The 26,254-nt window shown below is 53.5% G+C and overlaps 1 protein-coding gene across 1 annotated transcript; it reads right to left on the bottom strand.

Moving 5' to 3' along the window:
* Positions 1-13,419: 13,419 nt before the first annotated feature.
* Positions 13,420-16,384, bottom strand: LOC120764648 (olfactory receptor 14A16-like). The gene is made up of 2 exons (XM_058423852.1): positions 16,317-16,384; positions 13,420-14,375 (listed from the first exon to the last, which is right to left on the bottom strand). Exon 2 carries the CDS (start codon positions 14,350-14,352, stop codon positions 13,420-13,422), a length of 933 nt encoding a protein of 310 aa, XP_058279835.1. The 5' UTR covers positions 14,353-14,375; positions 16,317-16,384.
* Positions 16,385-26,254: the final 9,870 nt, after the last annotated feature.

The following is a 26,254-nucleotide window of genomic DNA, read 5'->3' as shown; positions in this document are numbered from 1 at the left end:
GTGTGACGACCAGTGACTTATCAATGGATGCGAGTCCAAAAGTCCTCTCCACGGGGTACGCCGGTGTCGGGGGCCCCACACTGGATGCCAGTAACGCTGTCGTGGTGCATTATGCGTGGTCTCCATGCTCACCTGGGCTAGCTCAGGCACCGCGGTGTGAAAAGGTACGGCAAACTCACCGCGCCAGCTAATCCCATCCTGTGGGGACTTGGCTCCCATGCGACCTCAGCAGTAGGCACAGGTGGTGCAAGGCGAAGAAGGCAGAAATGGAAAGGCGGACTCTGCTGAGCTGGTCACAAGATTTTATTGGAGCCCCAGTGTGAGACCTCCTCACCTCCAGGAAACTGCCCAGGCAGAGCCCCCCAGGCTGCTTGCCAGCACCTTTTATTTGGGAGTGGAACAAGGGGAAGAGGCAGGGAATCAGCAAATCAGGGATAACCAGGGAGGAGTCACACTGATGAATGATATTTTCATAAACCAAACATAAATGATGGGGAGGGACCCCCTCTGGATCTGACCTATCACTCAATGACCTTGGAAGAACTTTCTAGCTCCAGAGGAAGGCCCTGAGATGACAGGAAGACCCCAGAGGAGGGGGGTGTGGGGGATTGACATACAACTGTTGGAGAGGAGAAAAACAGGGAAAGACCATTAGGGGAACAAACAGGGGTACGTAGAACGAACCATAAATTAACAGCACATACAATAAAACCAAAATCAAATCCCACACCACTACACTCCTACCTTCCAACAGATCAACACATGCTCCCATCTTAGTGCCATCTGCAAATTTACTCATCAAAGATTCAATACCCTCATCCATGTTGTCAATAAAAATCCTGAACAGAGCTGGTCCCAGCACAGACCCCTGAGGGACACCACTGGTGACTGGCTGCCAGCTGCATGCAGCACCGTTCCCTAGCACTCTCTGGGCCTGGCCATGCAGACAGTTCTTAACCCAGCAAAGAGTGCTCCTGTCCAAGCCGTGGGCTGCCAGCTTTTCCAGGAGTGTGCTGTGGGAGACAGTGTCAAAGGCCTTGCTGAAGTCCAAACACACAACATCCGCAGCATTCCCACATCCACCAGGTGGGTCACCTGGTCATAAAAGGAGAGCAGGCTGGTCAAACATGACCTACCCCTCCTAAACCCATGCTGCCTGGGTCTGATACCCTGGCCATCCTGCAGGTGCTGTGTGATGACACTCAATATAAACTGCTCCATGACCTTACCGGGTACTGAGGTCAGGCTGACTGGCCTCTAATTACCAGGATCCTCCTTCCCACCCTTCTTGTGAATGGTGTCACATTGGCCAGCTTCCAGTCACCCAGAACCTCACCAGTGAGCCAGGACTGTTGGTAAATGATGGAGAGCGGCTTTGCAGGCTCATCTGCCAGCTCCCTCATCACCGTGGGATCGATCCCATCTGGGCCCATAGATTTATGAGCGTCCAAGCATCTCAGCAGTTGTCTGACTTCCTCCTCTTGGACAATGGGGGGACCATTCTGTTCACTAGCACCATCAACCAACCCAAGAGAACAGTTGTCTTGAAGGCAAGTTGTCTTCCCGCTGAAAACTGAGGCAAAGAAGGCATTAAATACTTCTGCCTTCTCCTCATCTGCAGTTACTAAGTTCCCTCCCTCGTCCAATAAAGAACAAAGGTTGACCTTGCCCTTCATTTTACCGTGAATATATTTGTAGAAATATTTTTTATTATTCTTTATAGAAGTCAGCATTTTAAGTTCAAACTGAGCTTTGGCCTCCCTAATTTTTTTCCTACATGCCCTAGCAACCTCCTTAAATATTTCCTGAGAGACCTGACCCTCCTTCCAAAAATGATAGATCCTCCTTTTTTTCCTGAGTTCCTCCAAAACTTCCTTGCCCATCTAGGCTGGATATTTACCTCATCAACTCATCTTTTGGCACACAGGGACAGTCTGTTCCTCTGCCCTCAAGATCTCTGCTTTGAAGCACGCCCACCTTTCCTGCACTCCTTTGTTTTTAAAGGCTGCCTCCCAAGGGACTCTGAGTAAGTCTCCTAAACAGACCAAAGTCTGCCCTCCGTAAGTCCAGTGTAAGAGTCTTTTTGGTGTTCCTCCTGATTTCACCAAATATTGAGAATTCTATCCTATCATGATCACTCTGCCCCAAGCAGAGTATCTTCATTGCCAACATAAAAAATGTAAACAGGATACAATTTAAGAAACATTGAAACTCTTCGCTCAGCAATGTGAGACATTCCAGGAGCATCCAACATGCCCACCATTCACAAGGGATTTCTGTAAAAGACCAATTTTAGACAAAGATGAATCTGTGAGAGATATAAACACAGTTCAGTTGTTGAATCAGGATGCTCTGCGTGAAGTGGGGATAAAACAGCCTGAACAATTCCTGATTTGCAAAGCTGTCACTGGTGGATGGAGAAGGGGGTCAGGCTGCTTTTGGTATTGAGGAAATGTTGAAACCAGCCTGACTCATTTTATCTCCTCCTGTCCTGGCTGAAGCTCTCCTCTTTCACCCTATATCATTGTCTTTTGTCTCCCACCAGGCCCCTGGTGAAGAGCCTGGCTCTGCATTCTCCATCACCTCCTCGGTGGCACTGCCAGGCTGGCATGAGGAGCCCCTCAGCCTTCCCTGCTCTGGGCTGGACAAGCCCAGCTCCCTCAGCCTCTGCTCACAGCCAAAGGGCTCCAGCCCCACCTTGGAGCCCTTCCCTAACCCTGCTGCAGCTGCCAGACATCTTTCCTGCCCTGGGGAACCCAAGCCAGGCCACAGTGACCTGGATCATGCACGTCCTTGATGTCCTGGTCACACAGCCCCTTGTCCCCGTGTCAGGCTCTGGGGTTGATTTGTGGAACATCCTTGGGGGAGGCTGCAGTGCTGGGGGCAGGGGGGACCCAGGGGGACAGGGGACCCTGCTGGGCACGAGCAGCAGGGGAGACTTCTCTGGGGGAGAAATGTGAGTGGGGGCCAGGGCAGAGTGACCAACACAGTGACCTCACCCAGCCCTGCTGTGATGTCACACAGCCCTGTGATATCACAGACTGATCTGTGTTGTCACAGCCCATTCTGAGACTCACAGCTGATCTCACACACAGGCACAGAGGTGTGTCTATGACACAGCCCCCTCTGGGACATCACACATCCCCCTGTGACATCACTGACACTCTGTGACCTCACAGCCCCTCTCTGGGATGTCCCCCAGTGTCACCTCTGGGGCAGGGCAGGCTGGCTGCCTCCAGGAGCATTTGGGCCCCTGTGCCTGCAGTCCCAAGTGCCCGGAGGTGCCCAGCAGCTCCCACAGGCTGCAGAACCTCCGTGCCACCCCCGACAGCCACAAGTGTCTGTCCTTGTCCCAGTGGACCAGGCATCTCTTGGAATCCCAGCTGGAGAACGACTGTGGAGCGACTGCCGGGCTCAGTGGGGCGGGGACCCCCGGGAGCCCCCAAACCCCTCCTGCCCTGTGGGTGCCCACACCAGCCCCAAGGCTGTGCCTATCCCTGTGTCACCATCCCCGTGGGTGCCAGGGCTGTGATTCCCTCCCGGGGACAGGGTCCTGCACGGTCCCAGTCCCCAATCCCCAGGGATGCCAAGGAGGTCTCACCTGGGCGCAGACACTCAGCAGGGAACTGTTGCAGGCTTGATGGGCTGTGGCACAGCAAGGAAAACCCTGGGGAACCCCGGCTGTCTCCACCTCGCTCAAAACCAACTTGGCACTGCCAAGGGCAGGGATGGCCGTGGTCCCCCCGGGGACACCCCAGGACCCCCTGTGCCCACCCCTCTGCCCACCCCTCCCCATGGTGTCCCCAAGCCCCGCAGGTCCCGGGGTGCACAGGGTGTGGGATGGGGACCCGCCCCTCCCGGGGGGATTCTGTCACCTCCCTTCCCCCATCACTGCTGGCTCGGGGCTGCTCAGGGGGTCCCGGCACCCCCCGAGGGGCCCGTGGCACTGGTTTGCCACGTCCCCCAGGAGCCGGGCAGGGGCCACCTCCCTGCAGAAGGAGCGCTGGGCACCTGCCCTCAGCCGGGAGTGGCCATGGAGGAGAGGCACGAAGGAACGAGCCTCCCACAGCCTGGGGAACTCTCCCTCCTGCACCAGGCGGGGCGGCAGCCCCACAGCCCCCCAAGCCCCTGGGGGTCCCCAAACCCCCCAGATCCCCAGCACCCTGTTGTCCACCCTGGGGAGGGTGACAAGCTGGTTCTCCATGGGGCTGCCCTCCCGGCTCACCGCCTGCTCGGTGCTGATGTCAGGGATGTGGCACAAGTGATGGAGCTTCTGTGGGACACTGCCAGGGTGACACCACTGCCACCCTTGTCCCCACACTGTAGGTCACCTGCACCAGCCACTGGCAGTGCCTCGGAACTGCCAGGAACGAGAGGCAGAGGTGGGTGGATTGTCTCCAGCGATGTTGGACTGTCCCCAGGAATGCCAGAATGTCCCTGTGGGTGTCAGGCTCACCCAGCAGATGCCAGACTGTCCCCATAGGTGTCACAATGTCCCCATGGCTGTCAGGCTGTCCAGTGGCTGCCAGGCTGTCCCAGCAATTTCAGGCTGTCCCTATAGGTGCCACACTGTTCCCTTGGGTGCCAGGCTTTCCAGTGGCTGTCCCCAGCAATGCTGGGCTGTCCCATGGGTGCCACCCTGTCCCCCCAGCCCTGGCTCACCTGTCACAGGTGCAGACCTGTCCTGGGCTCTGCCTCTCCTCCTTGGTGATGTGCAGCACGTCCAGCAGAGCCAGGCTCAGCCCCTGCTCCTGCCTGCTGATGTGCTGGGGCCTGAGCAGCAAGGCTTCAGCCAGAGCTGACTTACCAGATGAATCCTGGGCACTCTCTGATTAACACCATTGCTATTATTTAACTAAAAATGTATGACAAAGATGCTTATTCTAGCTCTGTATAACCGTGTGTAGTTATCTGCAAGAAATGTATCATTTTAAGAATCTTTCCTAATTGACATGAATAACTGTCGCTGGAGGACACAAAAAGAGTCATACTCACACAGTCAAGTTCAGAGCAAAAAGAAAGGGGAGTTTATTTTTGACCTCAATTTATATAGATCCTGGACAATGATCAGGGATGGGAGAATGAGACTGAAACCTCTCCGACCCCACTGGTCAAACTAGATGTCCATCAATTGTCCCTCCTCCAAGAAGGAATGTGAAAACAATCACTTTGTTTATGTTACAGTTTGTGAGAATCTCCACTACAAAAATGCAAACAATCAGAAGGCTAAAATCTTTAGGCAACAAAAGCCAGTTTGTTTGTAGGGTATTTTAGGGGAAAACCCTCCCATCCGAGGTCTGGGCTCTAGCCAAACCCTGGTCCCTGCTGGTCCGACATGTGCTATCAGATCCAGGAATTTCTATGCTAAAAATATAATCACGTTGCTTCGACTTGATGATTTGGGCCTATAAAAGCTGGAGCCACATTCGGGGTGGATGCGCAGCACAGGATTTTGCCAATTGCTGGGAAGGGTTCTCCAGATCCTCGCTGTCAAACAAGACTCCCCAGCAACTGCAGGCTCTGCATGGTGGTAAAGTATTTAGGCAATTGGTAATGTGTCTTCCTCAATCCCTTTGCTTTCTCTCATATAATAATGATTAGGTGCATTACCTTGCTTACTTTTGCTTGTCGCTGAACCCAAGCACATAGTTTTATTGAATGTTGTAACGCATTAATTTGGTTTATATTTCATTGGATTTGTAATGTTTTTTCTATATATCTGTCCTTGCCCAGCAGTGCCCATCCCCCACACTGAAATGTAACCCAGCCCTGTTCCCTCCCGCTTCTCCCTTACTGGGCTCTGCCTCTGGGCCCTGTCTCTGGGCCCTGTCTCTGGGCCCTGTCTCTGGGCTCTGCCCCCTGGGCCCTGTCTCTGGGCCCTGTCTCTGGGCTCTGTCTCTGGGCCCCGTCTCTGGGCCCTGTCCCCTGGGCTCTGCCCTCTGGGCTCTGTCTCTGGGCCCTGCCCTCTGGGCCCTGCCCCCTGGGGAAAAAGCACCGACAGGGGGGCAGGGGCGAGGTCTCTCTGGCATCCGCGAGTCATTGGGAAAGGTCTCCAGCAAAGCAGGGCAGGACTTGAGAATAAAAGCTGTAAAATCCCACCAGAAGCCAGAGAGCAGACTCTTTTACTTTTGCCATCGGTGGTCATCTAGTCTCGTGGGGAAATACTACAACTGGAGCGCAACGTGCGGCTCGAAGCCACAAAAGGTTCCCAAAAAGCTGGAAGAACCACTTGGGGAGCACGTGGCTGAGGAATCTCACGCAGGTATGTGAGTCACGAAACGTAGCCCACCCATGCAGAGACAGACCCGTCAGGCTTGGCATTCGCTGTGAAGTCTCCGAAACACAGGACTCTACAGGCCAGGGCTGCAGTTTTCTCCTTGGACTCAAAAATCCCATCGAAGTGCTGCAAAGAAGTCCCCCCAAATGGCAAGCTGCCCCAGAGAGTGACCACGTGTTTGGGGCAAACTGATCTGGGGACCGAGACTGGAAGCTCTTTTTGCACTAAAAAGGGTCAGTCTCAAGCAAAAGGAGTGATTGGGAAAGAAAGGAAAGGAACGCTGGAATTTTGGTGAGTACCACTTTCGGTTTTCTAAGGGAAAATCTTTTTCAGAGGTGGGATTCCTCAGGGAAAAGGGTTTTTTCCTCTATCGGGGAAGGTTTTGCTTTCAGAGTAAACCTTCAAAGTGCTTTAATAGCACGCTTCTTTTGGCAGCCTGGGGCGGTGGAAAAGGAAACTGTTTCCCCTTTTGCCTTTTTTTTTCTCTCCAGCAAGGTTTTTTCTTTTTAGTTTCTCAGTCACAATAAAGAGGACACAGAAACTCAAAATCTGAGCCAAAAATGGGTGCAAGGCTGTCTGTGCCTCACAAAAGAGTCTATTACTACATTTTATGTGCCTTGGATGATGTCAAGACCCATTATTCAAAGAAACAGCTGAAAAAAATATCTCTGTGGTTGTTTTCTCAGTTTCCACCATTATCATTAGAGCAAATAAGCTCCCCAGAATTTTGGGAGGCTATAACAAAAAAAAATAGTTGAATCTGGCTCCTCTAATAGTAAAGAAGATGCAAATTTTGCTTTCTATAGCTTAAAAATTAAGTTTCCATTGCAAAAGCCAAAGAAAAAGGAAAAAAAAAACCAGTTCTTGGTGAATTTTCCCCATCTTGTACCTTTGCAGGTAGTCCGAGTGCCCAAACCTCCCATCCCAGTGATCCCCAGGTGGGGGGGTCACAAGATGGAGGAGATTCCTTTGTCCAAAATGGCTGAAGCCATGTGCTCCCGAGCCACGAGGAGTCTCTCCCTTTGTCTGCCCCTCCTTCCCGCAATTCCTTCTTCTCCCCAGAGCCCTCCTTCTCTTTGATGCCACCCCCAGCACTGCCCTCTCCTCTGACTCTGCCCCTACCCTCAAACCTCTGCCCTCCGACTCCTTCCCGTGTGACTCAAGCCTCCAGCCCCTCCCTGCCCCTGGTTCCCACGGGTTCCCTCTCCACAGTCCCGGTTCCCACGCCCTGGAGAGGGGGGGGAAGCAGGGGTGGAGCCGGGAACCCAGAAGCAGGAAGTGATCCTGACTTTTCTGCCACCCCTTTCACATATCAACAATCAAAAAGAGGGAGTGCTGCCCACAGTAATTGGGACCCCTTCCCCCAATAAGCGATTCAGGGTTTATGCAAAGCTCAGGCCAAATTCAAATATGAAAGAGAATACTTTTGCAACTGTTTAAAAGCAAATTTAGCAAGAAATACTACAGTTCCCTTTGACCTCCAAAAAGATTTACTTCCGGAGCTTTGGCAAAATCCTGAAACGGCTGTTGGTAATAAGAATCTGCCAATTCAATTAGCAACCCAGCCCGATAAGTCTTTCCAACCTTACAGTAAAATAAAGCAGCTTCCATCAGAACCTTTAGTAACATTTGTGGAGCGATTAACCTGAGCTATCGAGTTACAGGTTAAGAATGAAGGAGCCCAGGAACAGGTCCTGGAGGAGATGGCACTGACCAATGCAAATGAGCAGTGCAAGGCAGCCATCCTCAGCCTGTCCACAGAACTAGCTCCAACTTTACATGACATGCTGCAGGTGTGTGCCAGGAAGATTCCCTTCATAAAAGCTCATCAAAAGCACAGTTCCAGAGTCAAGCCACCACAAAAAGCTGCTGCTGCAGACACCGTGCCTCCTGTACCTGTGCCACAGCCACCACCCAAGAGAGGAACAACGTGTCTCCTGTGCGATCAGGCTGGACATTGGGTATCTCAATGCCCTTTAAAGAAGCAATTTTTGGACTTTCGGGACAATGGGGGTGGGAGGTCTCAAAGGTCTGAAGGGAATTTTTCAAAGAAAATAGAAAATGTAAATGTTAAACTAAATAATCCTGCTTTAACCAGTTCTGCCTTTCAGCAAAAGTCACTGGATATGATAGTAAAGGATCCAGTGACCAGAGAAACAAAAAGTCCTCATGATCATGTCACCTGGGGTCGTGGGTACGCCTATGTGTCCACTCCCCCAGATCTCAAGTGGGTGACAGCTGAGTGGGTGAAACCCTTCATCCCTAAAACTGCAAAACCCCCTGCAGAGGGCCCACAAGTGGCCAGTGCTGCCTGGAGGAGGAGAAAGCACTGAACCGTCTCATTCTAATTATCATTATTCCTTAACAGTGTTTTTCTAGACAGTTTTGTTTGCACTAAAGGTCATTTTTCTTTAGCAACTTTAAATGTACTCAAGGTCTGAACTCTGAACATCTCCCACGAACCAAGCCTTCCTCCTTCTTAATTTAATAAGAAAAGGGGAAATGTCGTAATGCATTAATTTGCTATATATTTCATCGGATTTGTAATATTTTCTCTATGGATCTGTTCTATGATCTGTCCTTGCCCCCCAGTGCCCATCCGCCACACTGAGATGTAACCCAGCCCTATTCCCCTCCTGAGTATCCCTTATTGGGTGCTGCCTCTGGGCCCTGTCTCTGGGCCCTGTCCCCTGGGGAAAAAGCCCTGACAGGTGAGGGGCGAGATCTCTCTGGCACCGGCAAGTCATCGGCACAGTCCAGCAAAGCAGGGCAGGACTTGAGAATAAAAGCTGTTAAATCCCACCCAAAGCCAGAGAGCAGACTCTTTTACTTTTGCCATGGGCGGTCGTCTAGTCTCGTAGGGAAAAACTACACCATAGCATGAATCTGCCCTGAAAAATCCGCATCAATCAGTCCCAGGTGCACCATGATACCGTGAATGGTGGCACTGGACCTCCCCATCAGGAAGGCACTCATGCCATCACCCAAGGGACCAAAGGCATCCAGGGGAACCTTGTGTATTTTGTCCAAATCAATCACGACAGACTCAGCTGTGCAGACATCAACACCTGCTGAACCGCGGGTGCTGGCTGCAAGCCTGCTGAGCAGATCTCCATTGGTGTGGGCTGAGGCAGAGACATTTGTGTTGGCACGCTTCTCGCCTTCACACTCCATGTCGCGTTTCCCGAACCGAACAAGGAACAACCATTCACGTGCACCGTTGCCTTACACGCGTCCACAGCATGATTCGGCTTTCAACATCGTGCCCAAAGAAACAAGACAGCCGTAGGCTTCTGTGCCTTTCTGCCCTGTTTCTTCCTGGCCCGAGCACCCCATTGCTGCTGGTGCACCCCCTGGGGAACAACCCAAGCAGGCTGCACAGCAGCAGCCACAGCCAGTTGCACAGCAGCAGCCACAGCCGGCTGCACGGCTATAGGCACGGCTGGTTGGACTGCTGTAGCAGTTGGATAACCGTAGCCACAGCTGGCTGCACAGCCATAGCTACGGCAACCATCTGTTGGCTGGAAGGGGTTATCCTCACACAGGCCTCGACCATCTGCGACATGGATGGTTCCCCAGGAAGTACCTCAATTATCCCCTTGCAAACAGCATTGCAGTTGCTTTGAGCAAGGAACTGAAGCATGAGCTTCCTTGCCTCAGGATCACTCACCTGCTTCTCAACCGCAGCAGTCAGCTGTCCTGCAAAGCTCAGGAAGGGCTCATCAACTCCCTCGACAAGAAGTTGCAAAGGACTCCTGTGGAGTAGCCAGCTGTAAGGTCTGAACCAGGGCTGCCATGCCTGTCTGCTGGCACTGCTCCTGGACTGAAGGCTCAAAACCAGCCTGCTCATCGGCCCTGGTATAATTGCCTGTTCCCAGTAGCATATCGGTATTAATCATACGCCTAGGATCACCTGGACCCAGTGTCACATTCTGTTCTACCGCTCTGACTGCCAGCTGAGTCCATTTATACTCAAAGAAGTCATATTCGACCGGTGGAAAAAAGGATCCTAGCCAAGCTCCAAATGTCAAAGGGCGTCAAAAGATTGGCATTAAAATAACTGAGGACTTGCATCACCTTGGCTGAGCCCAGACCATACTTTCTGACTGCATCACACAGCTCTGCCAAGGCCTGCCAAGCCAAGGGTTGATAGGTGTTATGAGTAACACTCTGAAGGACAGGGAAGGCCTGACGACCCTCAGATGAAGCAGCAGCACCTGCCATATCCTGCCCTGTGGGCCCCACAGGGTCAGAGGCAGGCACTCGGCTGGGGACCGGCTGAACACCAGACACCGCAGGTCCAGCACCAGCATCAGCACCATCACTCAGTCCTTCAGCCTTAGCTTTCACCTCCCCCCAGAATCACCTGTGGTCTCTCGGGCATATGGTCACCTGACGGCAGGGCGTGTCCACCAGGCTGTGGAGGAAGAGCCAACAGCGTGGGGCCCTTTCCTCTTGTCGAAGACTGACCGCATTCCGGCTGTGTCCCCGTTCACACTGAACTTAAACACCCCGGTGCCCATAGCTGCTGTAGCGCTCACAAGCGGGAAGCGGAGATGGAGCCAGGCCAGCCGCTGCTGCTGGGCCCACCGCATCCACAGAGGGGCTGGAGCCTGCCGGCAGCGCCGCAGCACCGGCCGCTGGAGACCAGTCAAAACGCTCCGCAGCAGGCACACATCCCAGTGCAGCTGGGAAACCCGGGCTGCATTCAGGCAGAGACAGAGACAGCACCTTGGCCCCCGCAGGCTGGCAGCCCATCAGAGCTGGCAGTGCTGGAGTCTCTCCCCGCCCCACGAGCACCGCCCCCAGCCGCAGCCCACGGGGCTGGTGTGGGGAGCGGAGGGTCCGGGACCTCCCCGAGAAGAGTCCCATAGGAGGGGCAGAGACCTGCAGGCACCGCCACCCCCGAGTGGAGCGGAGCTGTCAGCCCGCCCATGGGGGTGGGGTCCAACGAAGAACCGACCGGGAGCTTGCCTCCGGTGGCATCCACACCCCGCACTCCCTCAGCAGGTCGTGCGGGGACAGAAGCGGCCAATGCAGCCCCCTCCGGGCCCGGCCCAGGTGGGAGGGTGGGTTGTTCCACTTCACCCAACTCCATCGGATAGGTGATGGACGTGCCGCAGCACAGACACCACACAGTGACCGAATCCTGGTCAAACAACAGTGGGGCCCGTGCCCCCGGGACGCCCTCCTCCACCAACACCTGAAGGCATGGAGGGGAGGCGGCCCTGCCCCACTCCGGTGGCTCCACGGCTCAGGGACAGGTGGGACCGGCCCCGGGCTCACCGGGGTCCCGCCGCTGCCGGAGCAGCGCCGACCAGCTTGGGATGCGCTCTTCCTCTCAGAGAGCAGCTCTGGAGCCCCAGAGAGAAAGACCCTCTGGCGCAGCGACCGGGGAGGGAGGGGGAGAGTCCATCTCACAAGGGAGCTGAAGTTCAGGCTCAGACAATACTTCTGGGTCTGACATAACGACCCCGCCCTCCTCCAGCCCCCCATCCTGCTTCAAAATGTGGGAGGCAGCCCATGAGGTCTGCAAGCTTGGGGGGTGTTCACCTTAACACAGCCCCCTCGAATCATTTCCACTGCACCAACAATCGTGCAACCTCGTCATCATATTCTGTTTTGAGTGCCTCCAACAGACATTCTCTCAGGAGGATCCACACCTTCCAACAGAGCACGTCATCTGGCGTGGGAAAGAATCCACACTCTCTGCCCCACACGAACAGATGCTGAAGCCCCTCCCAAGAGACCTGAGCATGTTTCTGCTCCAAGAGGATCCTCCAAATCTCCAACACCAGAGTGTCCTGCTGAGCAGGCACACAACAGGGAAAGAGGGGAAGGAAAACCTCAGCAGACTGTTCTGTCACACAGATGGGTCACTAATTGTGTTAGTGGCATGCAAAGTAGTAACACAGAGACAAGAAGTCTGAAGTGCAGAGTTGCTCCCCCAAAACCAGAGCAGAGAGAGCAGCTTGTTTATTTCTTTCATTTTTATACATTTGTGGATCTGATTGTGGTTTGGTTTCTGGGGTTACCACCTCATCACCCCAATGGCCAGACTATTTTAAAGCTAGAAATATGGAAACAAAGGACAGGGAATGAAAACAAAAGGTTTGTTTGTGGTGGTGTGAGAATTGTTTTTATTAAGTTATTAAGTTATTTTTGTAAGATTTTAAAGTTATTTTTATAATGGTTTAGTTCACTGTATACCCCTGTGTTCTGCATTGGTTTTCCCTTCTGCATCGGTTGTTTTGTCTATTGTAAAACCCGACGTTTTCTGTCATTCATCCCTTCCCTGCACCTGTCGCTGTCAATCCCCCCCCGCCCCCTCCTTGTGGTCGCCTGCCTGCCACTCAGAGACCCTTCCCTGGCTTCTAGAATCCTCCGGGAAAGGTTGCCGAGTGATAGGCTGGGGCCCGGGAGACCCCCTCCCCTCATTTTGTGGTTGGTCCCCAGTTCCATGGTTCCCACCCCCGGTTAACCCCCCGATTCCTGTGACTGGCTGACCGGTTGTCGCCACCCCTGTTTCCACCCACCCTTAAAACCTGCCGCACGCCTGGCCTCGGGGTCTCTTCTGGGTGGTGGGTCAGAGAGTGCTGAGCCCCGTGCTGCCTCTCCCCCTGAATAAAATCCTGTTTAACTGAGCCCAGAGGACTCCGCCTTTTGATTAGCTGCCGTGGGTTGCATTTGCCATCTGCTGGCCGTCGCTGAGAGGGGAACCAAGACCCCACAGGGAGGAGGTGGCTCGCCCGGCTTGCCACCCCGACCTCATATGTTGCCGCGGTGCACGAGACTGAGCTAGCCCGTGGCCGCGCTCATCAGCACGAGGAACAGCACCGCGACATTTGTTAATGTTCCCATGCATGAGAAAAGTGAAACACTGCTCCTAATATTGTGCAGAAACTAAAGAAACTGACTCCATCTTATGAACAAGTAGAAGGCTTTAAAAAAACTCAGAAAAACCAGGGTGACATAGGCCCACAGTAAAGGTGGAAAGAAAATTACAAAAGGCACAAACAATGGTCTTTTTTGTGGATGATGTTGAAAAACTAAAACACATGAAAAAACTTCCACAACCAAACCAAAAGGAAGTATCAAAGATGACTTTTATTACAAAGGATTTGCAGAAACTGGCCAGCAGTTCAATGCTTCTGAAATTGTCCATTGATCAGTGTACACACTGCAGCCTTGAGCTCCTGGTTCCTCAGGCTATAGATGAGGGGGTTCAGGGCTGGAGGCACCACCGAGTACAGAACTGACAGGGACAGATCCAGGGATGGGGAGGAGATGGAGGGGGGCTTCAGGTAGGCAAACATGCCAGTGCTGAGGAATAGGGAGAGCACAGCCAGGTGAGGGAAGCAGGTGGAAAAGGCTTTGTGCCGTCCCTGCTCAGAGGGGATCCTCAGCACGGCCCTGAAGATCTGCACATAGGAGAAAACAATGAACACAAAACAGCTGAAATATAGAGAAGCACTTAGGACAATGAGCCCAAGTTCCCTGAGTATGGAGTGTGAGCAGGAGAGCTTGAGGATGTGTGGGATTTCACAGAAGAACTGGCCCAGGACATTGCCTTGACACAAGGGCAGGGAAAATGTATTGGCTGTGAGCAGCAGAGCATTGAGAAAGGCACTGGCCCAGGCAGCTGCTGCCATGTGGGCACAAGCTCTGCTGCCCAGGAGGGTCCCGTAGTGCAGGGGTTTGCAGATGGACACATAGCGGTCATAGCACATGACAGTCAGGAGGTAATATTCAGCTGATATGAAAAACACAAAGAGAAACAGCTGTGCAGCACACCCTTCATAAGAGATGGTCCTGGTGTCCCAGAGGGAATTGTGCATGGCTTTGGGGACAGTGGTGCAGATGGAGCCCAGGTCGGTGAGGGCCAGGTTGAGCAGGAAGAAGAACATGGGCGTGTGCAGGAGGTGGCCGCAGGCTACGGCGCTGATGATGAGGCCGTTGGCCAGGAGGGCAGCCAGGGAGATGCCCAGGAAGAGGCAGAAGTGCAGGAGCTGCAGCTGCCGTGTGTCTGCCAATGGCAGCAGGAGGAAGTGGCTGATGGAGCTGCTGTTGGACATTTGCAGTGTCTGGCTGTTTCAACCTGTAGGAGGAAAGACAGCGAAGTTTGACAGGAGATTTCTCATAGAAGCGTCAAAGCCCTTTCTCACAGACCATTCCCTGCCACTAAATACCACCCCTTTGTCTACATCTAGCAGAACTTCTTTTATCTTGGTTGCTGGAGATTGCTGCTGGCCAATGCTCACTGAGGAGCCAGACCTGGTTTTGCAGGACACCTGGGAGTCAGCCCTGACCCCCAATCAGTGCAGGGGAACAGTGAGGGCAGGGACCAGTGTTGGTGTTTGAACTTGGACAAAGAATCCCCTCCTAAGGCACAGGAGCTGCCAGGGTGAAGGGATGGGAATTGCAGGGGGCAGAACAAGAGATTCTGCTGCACCTGGGGAGAACAGGGGGTACAGTGAGGCAGAAGGATTGTCTGAGCCTTAGTGCAAACTGAGGGGAGCTGCTCTCTCCCTCTCTCCTGTTCTCAGCTGCCCTGGACTTGAACCTTTCAGAGCTCCACTCCTTTGTTATCCTGGAAAGCCAGGAGACACTGCTGAGAGCAGAGGGATCCCTGGCACACAAAGTGGCTCCTGCCTTTCCCAAAGTCAGGGAGAGTTGGCTCATTCCCAGCCTGCCCTGCCCAGAGCTTCCCAGGGCAGAGGGAGCTGGGACACCCCATTGCTGTGCTCAGCCTGCACAGGAGGAGCCCAAGGGCTGGGCCTGAGCCTGCAGCTGGAACTGCCATTCCCAGAGAGCCCGTCAGCAATGCCAGGAGCACCTGGGCAAGGCAAGGAGAGAGAGAGCTGGGCCCTGAGGAAAAGCCTTTCCCTGCGCAGCCCTGCCCAGCCCCTGCCAGGCAGCAGCAGTGCAGGACAGTGGCCCTCAGGCCCTGGTCAGCAGGGAATGGGCACATGGCAGGAGAGATGCCCTTCATCTCTGGGGCTGCTCTGCCGGCCCAGGAGGGGACTGAGGGCCCCGAGCCCCTGGGCTGAGGGCTGTGCTGGCTGCGAGGGGACACAAGAGCTGTGCTGCTCAGGGCAGTGTGTGCCCTGCAGGGCAGGGCCGGCAGGTGCCACATCTCCCCTGCAGCAGGGCTTCCCTCAGCACTGCCTCCCTCCCTCCCTGCCCACGCCTCTGCTGCTGGAGCTGTCCCAGCCTGAGCTGTTCCTGTGGTCCTGGGCTCCTTCCCTGCCAGTGCTGCCAGAGCCCAGCCCAGCCCCTGGGCCAGCTCTGCCCTGCAGCTGCTCGGGGCTGCAGGGATTAAAGAACAGCTCCCCCAGGCCTGGGCACCATGGAAAGGGGATGCTGGATGGGTCTGGAGGCTGGGGAGCTGGAGGCACTTGCTGAGGTTTCCAGAAAACTGGATGGTTTTCCCACAGAAAAGTGGGATGGTTTAATACTCTCATCCCCTCCTCTGCCCTGCACAGCTGAGTTTCCATTCCCACAAAGTTTCACCAGGGAAAAATGGGTGCACAGATTCCAGAAAGAAGAGACTCGAGTAGGAAACTCCTACCCTGAATGAGCTCATGAAAAGTCCCCTCAGAAATGACCTGGGCATGAGCTGGAGCTCTGAGCAGCCCTGGCCCACACAGCACCCTCTCCACAGCAGCACCTCCTGCCCTGGCAGGAGTCACTCCTGGCACCCACAGCTCCCCTCCACCATCCATGGGGATCTCCCAGGCAGGCTGAGAGCTGCCCCTGGCAGGTGGCAGATCCCCTGGCCTGGCCAAGAGCCCTCAGGCCTGCAGGAGCTGCTCTGCATGACAGCCCTGGGCGCCCCTGGCTGCAGCCCCAGCTTCAGCCCCTGCAGCCGTCCCTGGCAGCAGGAGCCATCCTGCCCTGTCCCTCTGACGGTGCCCAGGGCAGCCCCGCTCTGGAGCACATCCTCCCCCAAAGCAGAAAGGGCAGCAGAACCATCCTTACAGTCATGTCAGTCCTGTCCTGGGTCAGCTTGAGGAGATCCTTGCAGCCAGAGACTTACTGTGTCAGGAGTGGTGATGATTTCTCCATGAAGAAGCTCAGAATTTTCAAAAGCTGTGAAGATTTCTCCTTGAATAATCTCAGAATTGTCCTTCCAGTGTCTTTAGGCCTCTGTCTGCTTCATTGCTCCCTGGTATCTGCATGCAGTGCCCTCAGCCCTGGTGGGCTGGGAGACGAGCTGCTCCTCAGGAGAAATGTGTTTTTGAAGCTCTTTGTGATTGCCAGGAGCTGCCTTTTTGCCAGGAGCCCAGCCCAGCTCAGCAGCACAGACACAGCACAAGGACTTTAATGACCCTCTCAGGGCTTTGGGGTTGTTTACATCAGTCTCAGCTCCTGAGAGTGTCTTCAAAATACTTTTCAAGAACTCAAAAATAGAATGAAACACTGAAGTTTCTTCAAGTTTTAATGGGTCCCTTTGAGGGGCATGAGTGAGAAAGTGTACCCATGTTCCCATTAGAGCAGAACACTGTGGGCAGTGATGACCGGTGGGGACAAACAAGGCAAAGGTGTCTCTGATGCTTAGCAAAAATAAATGTGTTTCAGGAATGCAAAGGGCCAAGGCCTGAGCCCCAGCCCCTGCCAAGGCAGATCCTGTCCCTCCCTCAGTGCTCAGGGCTCTTCCCGGGACACTGGGATGTGGGGATGTGCAATGCCAAGGGCAGCACCATGGGGCGGCCCCTGCCAGGCTGCTGAGCAGGGACAAGGAGGCAATGAGGCCCCAGGCCTGCCAGGGTCACTTGTCTCCTGCTCATGGCTCAGGCCCAGGGCCAGCAGCCATGGCCCAAGTGCTGCAGGAGTTGGCTGTGTCAGGGCCTTTCAGCTGCTGCCCATCCCTGTGCCCTCTCCAGCCCAGGCTGTCCTACGGTGTCCATGCCCTGCGCCTCTGTCCCTGCAGGCTGTCGTCATCCCCCGGCTGCCCCACCTCGCTGGCCCCTTCCTTTGCTGACAGCTCTGCGTCCTGCCTGCCTCTGCCTGGGCACCACACAAACCTTTGGGCATGAAACCAGGAGGGTGAATTCAACTTTTACCATTCTTGTGAAGTTTTAGCATGGGAACAAGGCATGCAGGGCCTGCTTTCCCAGCAAGGACAGTGGGAAGGCAAGTGGAAGACATCTGCCTCAAGAGTGCAGTGATAGGAAAAAAGAAGTGAATCTGGGAAGTTTCTGTGGGTTTTATGGTAATGGCTCATGTAGCTGCTGTACATAACTAACACTCTTTTAAATGACATGTCCATGTAAGGTTTTGAATTATCACACCTCAGATCTCAGGCCTGATAAGTGATTCTCTCTTAATTGCACATTAGTTTTAAGGATCCTTATTCTGATATTTCGGAGATTTGGTTACAGCAGGGCCTCACAGATTCAAAGAGTCTTCTGTGACACCTCATAAAAACCAAAATTCTTTTTGACACAGCAGGGCCACACGGAACCAATGGTCCATTGTGATACTGCAGATCCAAGGAGACCATTGTTACACTCTGGAACCTCATGGAATCAAAAGTACAGTGTGACAGAGAAAGGCTTCATGCAACCAGGAGTCCATTGTTACACTGTGGGGCTCTGTGGAACCAAGGGAACCACAGTGACATGGCAGGGCCTCACGGAACAATGGAGACCATTCTGACACTTTGGGACCCACTGGAACCAAGGGGCCATTATAGCATGGCAGTGCCTCATGGAATCAAGGGGGCTGCAGTGAACACTGTGGGTCTCCATGGGATGAAGGGTCCATTCTGACACCGTGGAACCAAGGATACCATTGTGACACCATGGGGCATCATGGAACCCAAGCTCCATTGTGACACAGCAGGGCCTCATGAAACCCTGGAGGCCATTTGTACACATTGAGGCCCTGGGAAACCAAAGGGCCATTGTGGCACTTCAGAGCCTTGTGGAGCCAAGGGGTCCATAATGATACTGTGGGGCTTATTGGAACCATGGGACAATTGTGGCATTTTGTTGCACCATTGAACCAAAGAGAACAATGTGACACTGCAGGGCCCCATGGAGCTTAGGATTCATGGAACAGCACGGTAACCCATGGTACCAAAATGTCCATCATGGCCTTGCAGGGCTTCATGGATTCCTGGAGACTTATGAAATTTCAAAATTGACTATTATGAAACTTTGACACAAAAGTCTCTGCAGGGCCTTGTGGAACCAAGGAGACCCCTGTGACACAGTACGGACTCATGGAAGCACGGGACCATTTCGACACTGCAGGACCTCATGCAGCCAAGGGGCCATTGTGATCCTGAGGCACTCAGTGGAACCAAGGGACCACTGTGACACTGCAGGACCATATGGAAACACAGAGACCATTGTGACACTCTGCGGCCTCATGGAACCAAGGGGACCATTGTGACACTATGGGGGCCCACAGAAACACGGGGCCAGTGTGACACAGTGGGGCCTCGTGAAACCAAGAATCCCATATGACACAACCATTGTGAACACTGTGAGGCCCCATGGATCCAAGGGAAAAGGGAACAGGTCTGGTTGGCTTGGCCTGACTGACTCAACTGACCTTGGCATGTTGAGGGTTTCTTCTCATGTACCCCTGAAACATCGTGACTCCATGCATTCCTTTCTACAGAAAAGAACCTTCCCTTCTGCCCAGGCACTCATGGCCAAAATTGGTACTTCTCCAAAATTCACTGTAAGCAAGGGTTTTTCCCAGATAAATGCTGAAATGACCCATCAGCCTGGCTTGCCTTGGCCTCTGCTGGTCGCCTCTAATCTGCCCTTAACTACTGGGGATCGGTGTTTTCCTTCCTATGGGAAGAACTGGCCTTCTCATGCAGGTGTTCTTGGCTGAAATTGGGATTCTGCCCTCAAAATTCCATATATCCGAGATATAGAATCCAAGATATTTATTCCGTTGCTCCCAGATGACAACTGCTGGGACACAGAGCTCTGGTTTGACTTGGCCTCTCCTGGCTGCCATTTATCAGCCCCTGAAACACTGGGGCTCTGTGCCTTCTTTCCTGTGGAGACTATGGTGACACTTCAGGCCCTCCTGGATCCAAGGGACCATTATTATACTGTGGGAATTCATGGAAACATGGGGATCAGTGTGGCACTGTTGGGCTGCATGGTCCCAAGGGGCCAGTGTGAAGCAGCAGGGCTTTGTGGAACCAAGAAGCCACTGTTGCATTACAGGGCCTTGTGGAACCAAAGGGCCACTGTGACCCTGCTGGGCCTCATGGAAGCAAGGGGGGGGATGGAACTTATCTTGCTGCTTTGGGCTCCCAGGGGCCACCTGACAGGTCCAGCTGATTTTGGAATGCTGAGGGCTGCCTCTCATCATGGTGGGCTTAGTGCTTCCCTTCCTATGGAAAGGAATAATCTGTCCTCCTTGGTGCCTGTAGCAAAACTTGACACTCCCCCTGAAAAATTCCCTCTACGCAAGAGTTCTCCCAGACAAAAGGTGCCAGGACAGAGGGCTCTGGCTGGCCTTGGCCTCTGGTGGTCACCTGTCATCTCAGGGAAGCCCTGAGGCAAGGATTTGAACAGGTTTGACTACTGGAACATCAATGTGTCTCTCATCCTCTGAAAAACTCAGATGCTCTTCTGATCATATGTGCCTTTTTTTTTTTTTTTTTTATTGTCTATTATATATCAAATATCATTTTCAGCTAAAAAAAAATTAATTATTACTCTGTCAGTGTTATCTGATACAAAACAACACTACATACAGATCCAGGTCACCTGCATAAGCAAATAAAGAATCTAGCAGGAATGATTTGTCTCTGCTCCCATCTGTCCCATCTCCTCTGGAGCTGGAGGTGCAGCCCCAGCACTTGGAGGGCTCCAGAGGTCACAAGCTCAGCTCCCACACAGAGAACTTGTGGACCCTGGGGTGCTTTTCTTGGCCCCTGCACGCTCACACAGGCTGAGATGGACACTGATGGTTTCTGTGCCAGGCTCTCTCAGCCCAGCCCAGCTCCCTCCAAGCTCTGCCAGCTGCCCTGAGCTCTCTGCAGCACCAAGGGCCTCTCCCCAGCACAGCCCAGCCGGCTCTGGCCCCACAGCTCTGCTCAGGGCAGGCTGCTCTGGGCAGGGGCCCCACGGCCTCAGCCCCTCGGAAGGGCACAGCAGCAGCTGCAGCTCAGAGAGGGCTCAGCCCCAGCCATGGGGGAAGGTGCCTGGCCAAGGGAAAAGGAGGCTCCCTGGGTGCCCTGCTCTCCTCTCCAGGACATCCTGAGAGCTCTGCAGCCCCTGCTGCCATCTCATCTGCCCAGGCCAGCACAACAGCCCCGGCCTTGTGGCCCTCAGGAGCTGTTCCTGCTCCAGGCCCAGGGCCCATCCCAAAGCTGGGGCAGCCAGAAATCTGTGCCCATTTCTGTTCATTCCTGACATGATGAGGATAGGTCATCAGTAACCTGGTGGTTGTAATGAATTTTACTTTTCCAAAGGCCTCTTCCTGAGGTCTGCAGTTGAGAAATTTGTTGGCAAAGGCTCATTAACATTTGTTGAAAACACCAAAACTTGACAAGCCCCTGGGATTCATTCAAGACTTCAATTCTTCTGTGGTTAATTAGAAGTTTCTGCAGTTTTCAGAAGTGCATTCAAAGTGAACATACTGTATCAAAAACAATGAGGAAATAATTCTTTTGTCCTGGTTAGGTTTCTTTTTTTTTCATAGATTGATATCAGTGATCCCCAGTTGATATTGATTCCCAGCACCTCCTAGTGCAGTCTGAATAGATCTGAAAATCCAGACCCTTCATGGCTGACAATCAATCACACTTTGTCCCTACCCCCACCCCACCATTTCCCTCATCCAGTCCCTGGGACTCAGAGCAGCTGAGGAATGGAGTCACACCCAGAGGTGTCCCCAGGGCTCAGGACTGGGGCCAGGTCAGTTAAATCTCTTGATGGATGATCTGGACGAGGGCATTGATGGCACCCTCAGTCAGTTCCCAGGGAGCCCAGGCTGGGTGGGAGTGTGGCTGTGCTGGAGGGCAGGAAGCTCTGCAGAGGGATCTGGACAGGCTGGAGCCATGGGCCCAGGACAATTGGATGAGGTTCACCAAGGCCAAGGGCCGGCTCCTGCCCTGGGCTCAAAACCACCCCAAATCCCTGTCTGTGCCCTGCTCCTGATCCCCACAGCCTGTGCTGTTCCCTTCATCCCTGCATTGCCAGGGACTTTCTGGGACAAGGGAGCTCTGCTCTGGGTATGGAGGGTAGTGCAAGTGGGAACCAAAACTCATCAGGTTTGTGTCCTTTGGTGGTCAGGAACTGGTGGGACTCCGAGGCACAGAAAATGTCTCTTCATTGACAACATAAAAAATGTAAACACAATACAATTTAAGAAACTTTGAAACTCTTTCCTCAGCAATGTGAGTGATTCCAGCAACATCTGACATGTTCCACAATTAACAAGGAATTTCTATATAAAACCAATTTTAGATAAAGATGATTCAGTGATAAACACAGTTCAGTTGTTGAATCAGGATACTCTGCATGAAGTGGGGATAAAACAGCCTGAGCAATTCCTGATTTGCAAAGCTGTCAGTGGTGGATGGAGAAGGGGGTCAGGCTGCTTTTCATGGGGAGGAAATGCTGAAACTATCCTGACTCATTTCATCTCCTCCTGTCCTGGCTGAAGCTCCCCTCCTTCCCCTTCCACCCATTGTCTTTTGTCTCCCACCAGGCCCCTGGTGAAGAGCCTGGCTCTGTGCTCTCCATCACCTCCTCGGTGGCACTGCCAGGCTGGCATGAGGAGCCCCTCAGCCTTCCCTGCTGCGGGCTGGACAAGCCCAGCTCCCTCAGCCTCTGCTCACAGCCAAAGGGCTCCAGCCCCACCTTGGGCTAACCCTGCTGCAGCTGCCAGACATCTTTCCTGCCCTGGGGAACCCAAGCCAGGCCACAGTGATCTGGATCATGCACATCCTTGATGCCCTGGTCACACACAGCCCAGCCCTTTGTCCCCGTGTCAGGCTCTGGGGTTGATTTGTGGAACATCCTTGGGGGAGGCTGCAGTGCTGGGGGCAGGGGGAACCCAGGGGGACAGAGGACCCTGCTGGGCACGAGCAGCAGGGGAGACTTCTCTGCGAGGGAAATGTGAGTGGGGGCCAGGGCAGAGTGACCAACACAGTGACCTCACCCAGCCCTGCTGTGTAATGTCACAGCCCCTGTGCTGTCACAGCCCACCCCACTGTGTCACACAGCTGCCCTGTGCTGTCAAAGCCTGCTCTCTGATGTCACACAGCCACTTTGTGACATCACAGAGCCTCCTCTATTATGCTATAGCTGATCAATGATCTCACATAACCCACTCTGTGATGTCATAGCCCAGTCTGTGAGCAGTTACTGATTTGGGCCTATAAAAGCTGGACCCACTTTAACAGTGTATTTGGAGATCTCACCTATGGATGGACACTCATCACAGGATTTTGCCAGTTACTGGAAAGGGTTCTCCAGATCCTCGCTGTGAAACAAGGCTCTCCAGTGACTGCGGACTCTGGATGATGGTAAAGTATTTAGGCAACTGGTGATGTATCTTTCTCAATTCCAGTCTTTCTCTCATCTACTAATGGTTAGGTTCATTACTTTGCTTACTTTTTCTTGTTGCTAAAGCCAAGTCTGTAGTTTCGTGGATTATATCATTTTACTTATGTGTTGCCTTTATACTCATAGTAAAATAAGGTCATTCTTTCCATTGGTGTCTGTGTTCTTTAAATTACCCCTCTCAATTGGCAGAACACTTTCCAATAGTCAAACTGTGTGAGAAACTTTCTACCCAGGGCAGGGCTGTCTGTGCAGCCCCACAGGTGCCACGGGCTGTGCAGGAGCTGGCAGAGGCTGCCCAGCAGGGAGGCCATGGGGCACAGAGCCCCAAGGCTGCTGTGGGCACCACGGCACAGGGGCCGTTCCCACCCGCAATGCTCCTGTCCTGCCCTGGGCCTGCACAGGGGCTGTGGCACCATGGCTGGGCCAGCGCGGCACAAAGGGGCCACGCAGCCGCTGCCGGGGCTGACAGCAAGGCCAGGCACAGACAAGGAATTGCTGGGCATTGCCTGGGCTGGGCAGGGCTGACTGTGGGAGGGGCAGAGCTCAGCTGCCCTTGGTGGCTGCAGGAAAAGTCCAAAGCCCAAAGAGCCTCCATGGCTGTGCTGGAGACTAAGGCTGGAGGAGGGAAAGGCAGGGCTGCTGCAGGATGGGGATGGAGATTGAATTCCAGCAGACACTGATGTGAGGCTTAGAAAGGCTTGGAAGAAGAGAAGTTTCACAGGCCTCAAAGTGGAGGATGTTACGAGATGTAAAACCCTCTCCACCTGCTGAGCACACACAATGCTTGTTCTTCAAAACCCTCTGGCCCATGGAACTGCACAATGCCCATTGTGTAAGAAGAATTGGAAAGTGACCAGCTGCAGTTGTGCCAACTTCTAACAGTCCAGCAGGCACTCAGGTGTGACTCTAGCATCACCAACCACCAGGGACCACCAAAGAGACCCCAAGGAAAGAAGAACACATCTGTGAAGGGGAGGGAAAATATGATTATGATTTCAGGGAAATGGTTATCATCTGTATGTTTATTCTGTGACTATCACTGAATATGTATGTAAAATGGTCTGTAGGCAGGAACTTTCCTGTATTTAGCATGCACACCTTTGTGAGGAGCTATTCCCCCTTGTGCTGAATAAAGAATGCTGCTTCTTCCTGCTCCCGTGGTGGTAAGTAGTTTCATTTATTTTTTCCCATCTTTGGTAGCAGTGTCACAATGGACCCTCGCTTCCATGGGGCACTGCAGTGTCACATGATGCTTTGTTTCCAGGGTGCTCCATCGTGTCGCAATGGTCGCCTTGGTTCCATGAGGCCCCATCGTGTCAAAATGGCCCTTTGGTTCCATGAGACCCTGTAGTGTCATAATGATCTCCTTGGCTCTGCAGTGTCACAGTTGGACTCCTGGTTACATGAGACGCCAAAGTTTCACAATGGATCCTTGTTTCCATAAGGTCTCACTGTGTCACATTATTCTCATCAGGTCAATCAGGCCCCACAGTGTCCCAATGGCCTACTTGGCTCTGCAGTTTTAAAATGGCCCTTGGTTCCATGAGGCCCTGCAGTGCCACACTGGCCCTTGGTTATACAAGACCCCACAGTGTAACAAGGATCCCCCTGCTTTCACGAGGCCCTGAAGTGTCACAATGGCCCCTTGGATCCCTGAGACCCCTCAATGTCACCATGGACCCCTTGGTTCCATTGGCCTCTCCTGTGTCACAGCGGTTCCTTGATTCCATGAGCCCTTGCAGTGCCACAATGCTCTCCTTGGTTCCATGAGGCCCTGAGGTGTCACAATGGCCCCTTGGTTTGGAGTATCCCAAAAGACACTTGGTTCCATGAGGCCCCTTAGGGGTACAATGGATTCCATGATTCCACGAGGCCCCTCAGTGTAGCAATGGTCTCCTTGGTTCTGCAGTGTTCAAATGGTTGCTTGGTTCCTTGAGGCCTCAAAGTGTCACGAGGGTCTCCTTGGTTCCACAGTGTGACAATGCACCCTTGGTTACAGGAAGCCCTGCAGTGTCACAATGGACATTTGCAGGGCTGGAGCACCTCTGCTCTGGAGCCAGGCTGAGAGAGCTGCAGCTGTTCAGCCTGAGCACAAGAAGGCTCCAGGGAGACATTAGAGCCCATTCCAGCACCTAAAGGGGCTTTGAGAGAGCTGGAAAGGGACTTTGGACAAAGGCCTGGAGTGACTGGACAAGGGGGAATGGTCATGAGGGGAAGAAGGGCAGGTTTAGATGGGATATTGGAAAGAAATCCTTCCCAGTGAGGGTGGTGAGTCCTTGGTGCAGGTTACCCAGAGAGGCTGCAGACTCCCCACCTCTGGAGGTGTTCAAGGCCAGGTTGCATGGAGCAATCTGGTCCAGTGGAAGGTGTCCCTGCCCATGGTAGGAGACTGGAACTGGATGATCTTTAGGATTCCAACCCAGGCCATTCCATGATCCTAGATGTGCCCCTCCATTACCTCATTTAGCAGCAGGTTGGCATGTTCCTTTTGCAGCCATTTACTACAAGCAACTGAATTAACTTTGCTTTGGATGTTGCCTGCAGCCTCCATCAGCTCCAGCTGAGCTTTGGCTTTCCTAAACACATGGATACACACTCAGGACAGATTTCTGAATTCTTCCTCTTTAGCTTGTCCTCATTTTCACCTCCTGGTGGTTGTGTTGTGGCTCATCCCTGTCATTTATCCCTGAGGCAGCACAGGCCCCCTGCCCAGCACAGGCCCCACATCCCCCTCATCAGGCACGGTACAGCACAGGGTGTGTTTTGGTGGGCAAATGTTCCCCACCAGAGTGTCCACACCAGACCTCAGTGTTGAGTTCCAGCACCCACATCCCATGGCAGGGTTCACAGAGAGCCCTGCCCTGGAGTCTGCCAAGGGCTGGGTGAGGAGGGAGCCTGGGACAGGGTGGCTGAAATCATCAGGAGGAAGAAGATAACCAGAGAACAAATAGACCAACAAACTAGGGTGAGTGCCCAGGTCTGAAAAAGACTGCTGGAGAAGGCTGGAGGGATGGTCAAAGCCCTGGGGCACCTTCTCAGACTGGCCATGCCACCAAAGCCACAGACCAACCTCCTCAGCGCTGCACCTGCCTGTGTGAGATCCCTGCCAGGGGATTGGCACAGCCCCACAAACCTGCTGGAATGTGTCCTGGCCCTGCAGAGTCACACAGCTCAGCTGACGTGGGTGGGTTTTATCTCCTGGGAACTTCCCAGTCTAGCCCAGCTTCTGTCCAGCTCTGCCCACCTCCCCTGCCCTCACCCCAGTCCAGCCCAGCCCAGCCCAGCCCAGCAGCCAATTCTGAGTGAGCCCCATGGTAATGCCCTCTCTGGGGTGCTCCAGCATTGGGTGCACTTAATATGGGGGACGTAATGGATGTGAAAATTCAAGATTTTAGCAGCAGCTTTTGGTGATTTTGTAGAA

Source organism: Hirundo rustica, chromosome 33 (genome assembly GCF_015227805.2).
Source record: "Hirundo rustica isolate bHirRus1 chromosome 33, bHirRus1.pri.v3, whole genome shotgun sequence".
Taxonomy (NCBI): domain Eukaryota; kingdom Metazoa; phylum Chordata; class Aves; order Passeriformes; family Hirundinidae; genus Hirundo; species Hirundo rustica.
This window is presented reverse-complemented; position numbering and strand designations above follow the sequence as displayed.

What these genes read in the sequence shown, in the direction of transcription:
- LOC120764648 (XM_058423852.1), bottom strand. Translation starts at nt 14,352, where the DNA reads ATGTCCAACAGCAGCTCCATCAGCCACTTCCTCCTGCTGCCATTGGCA.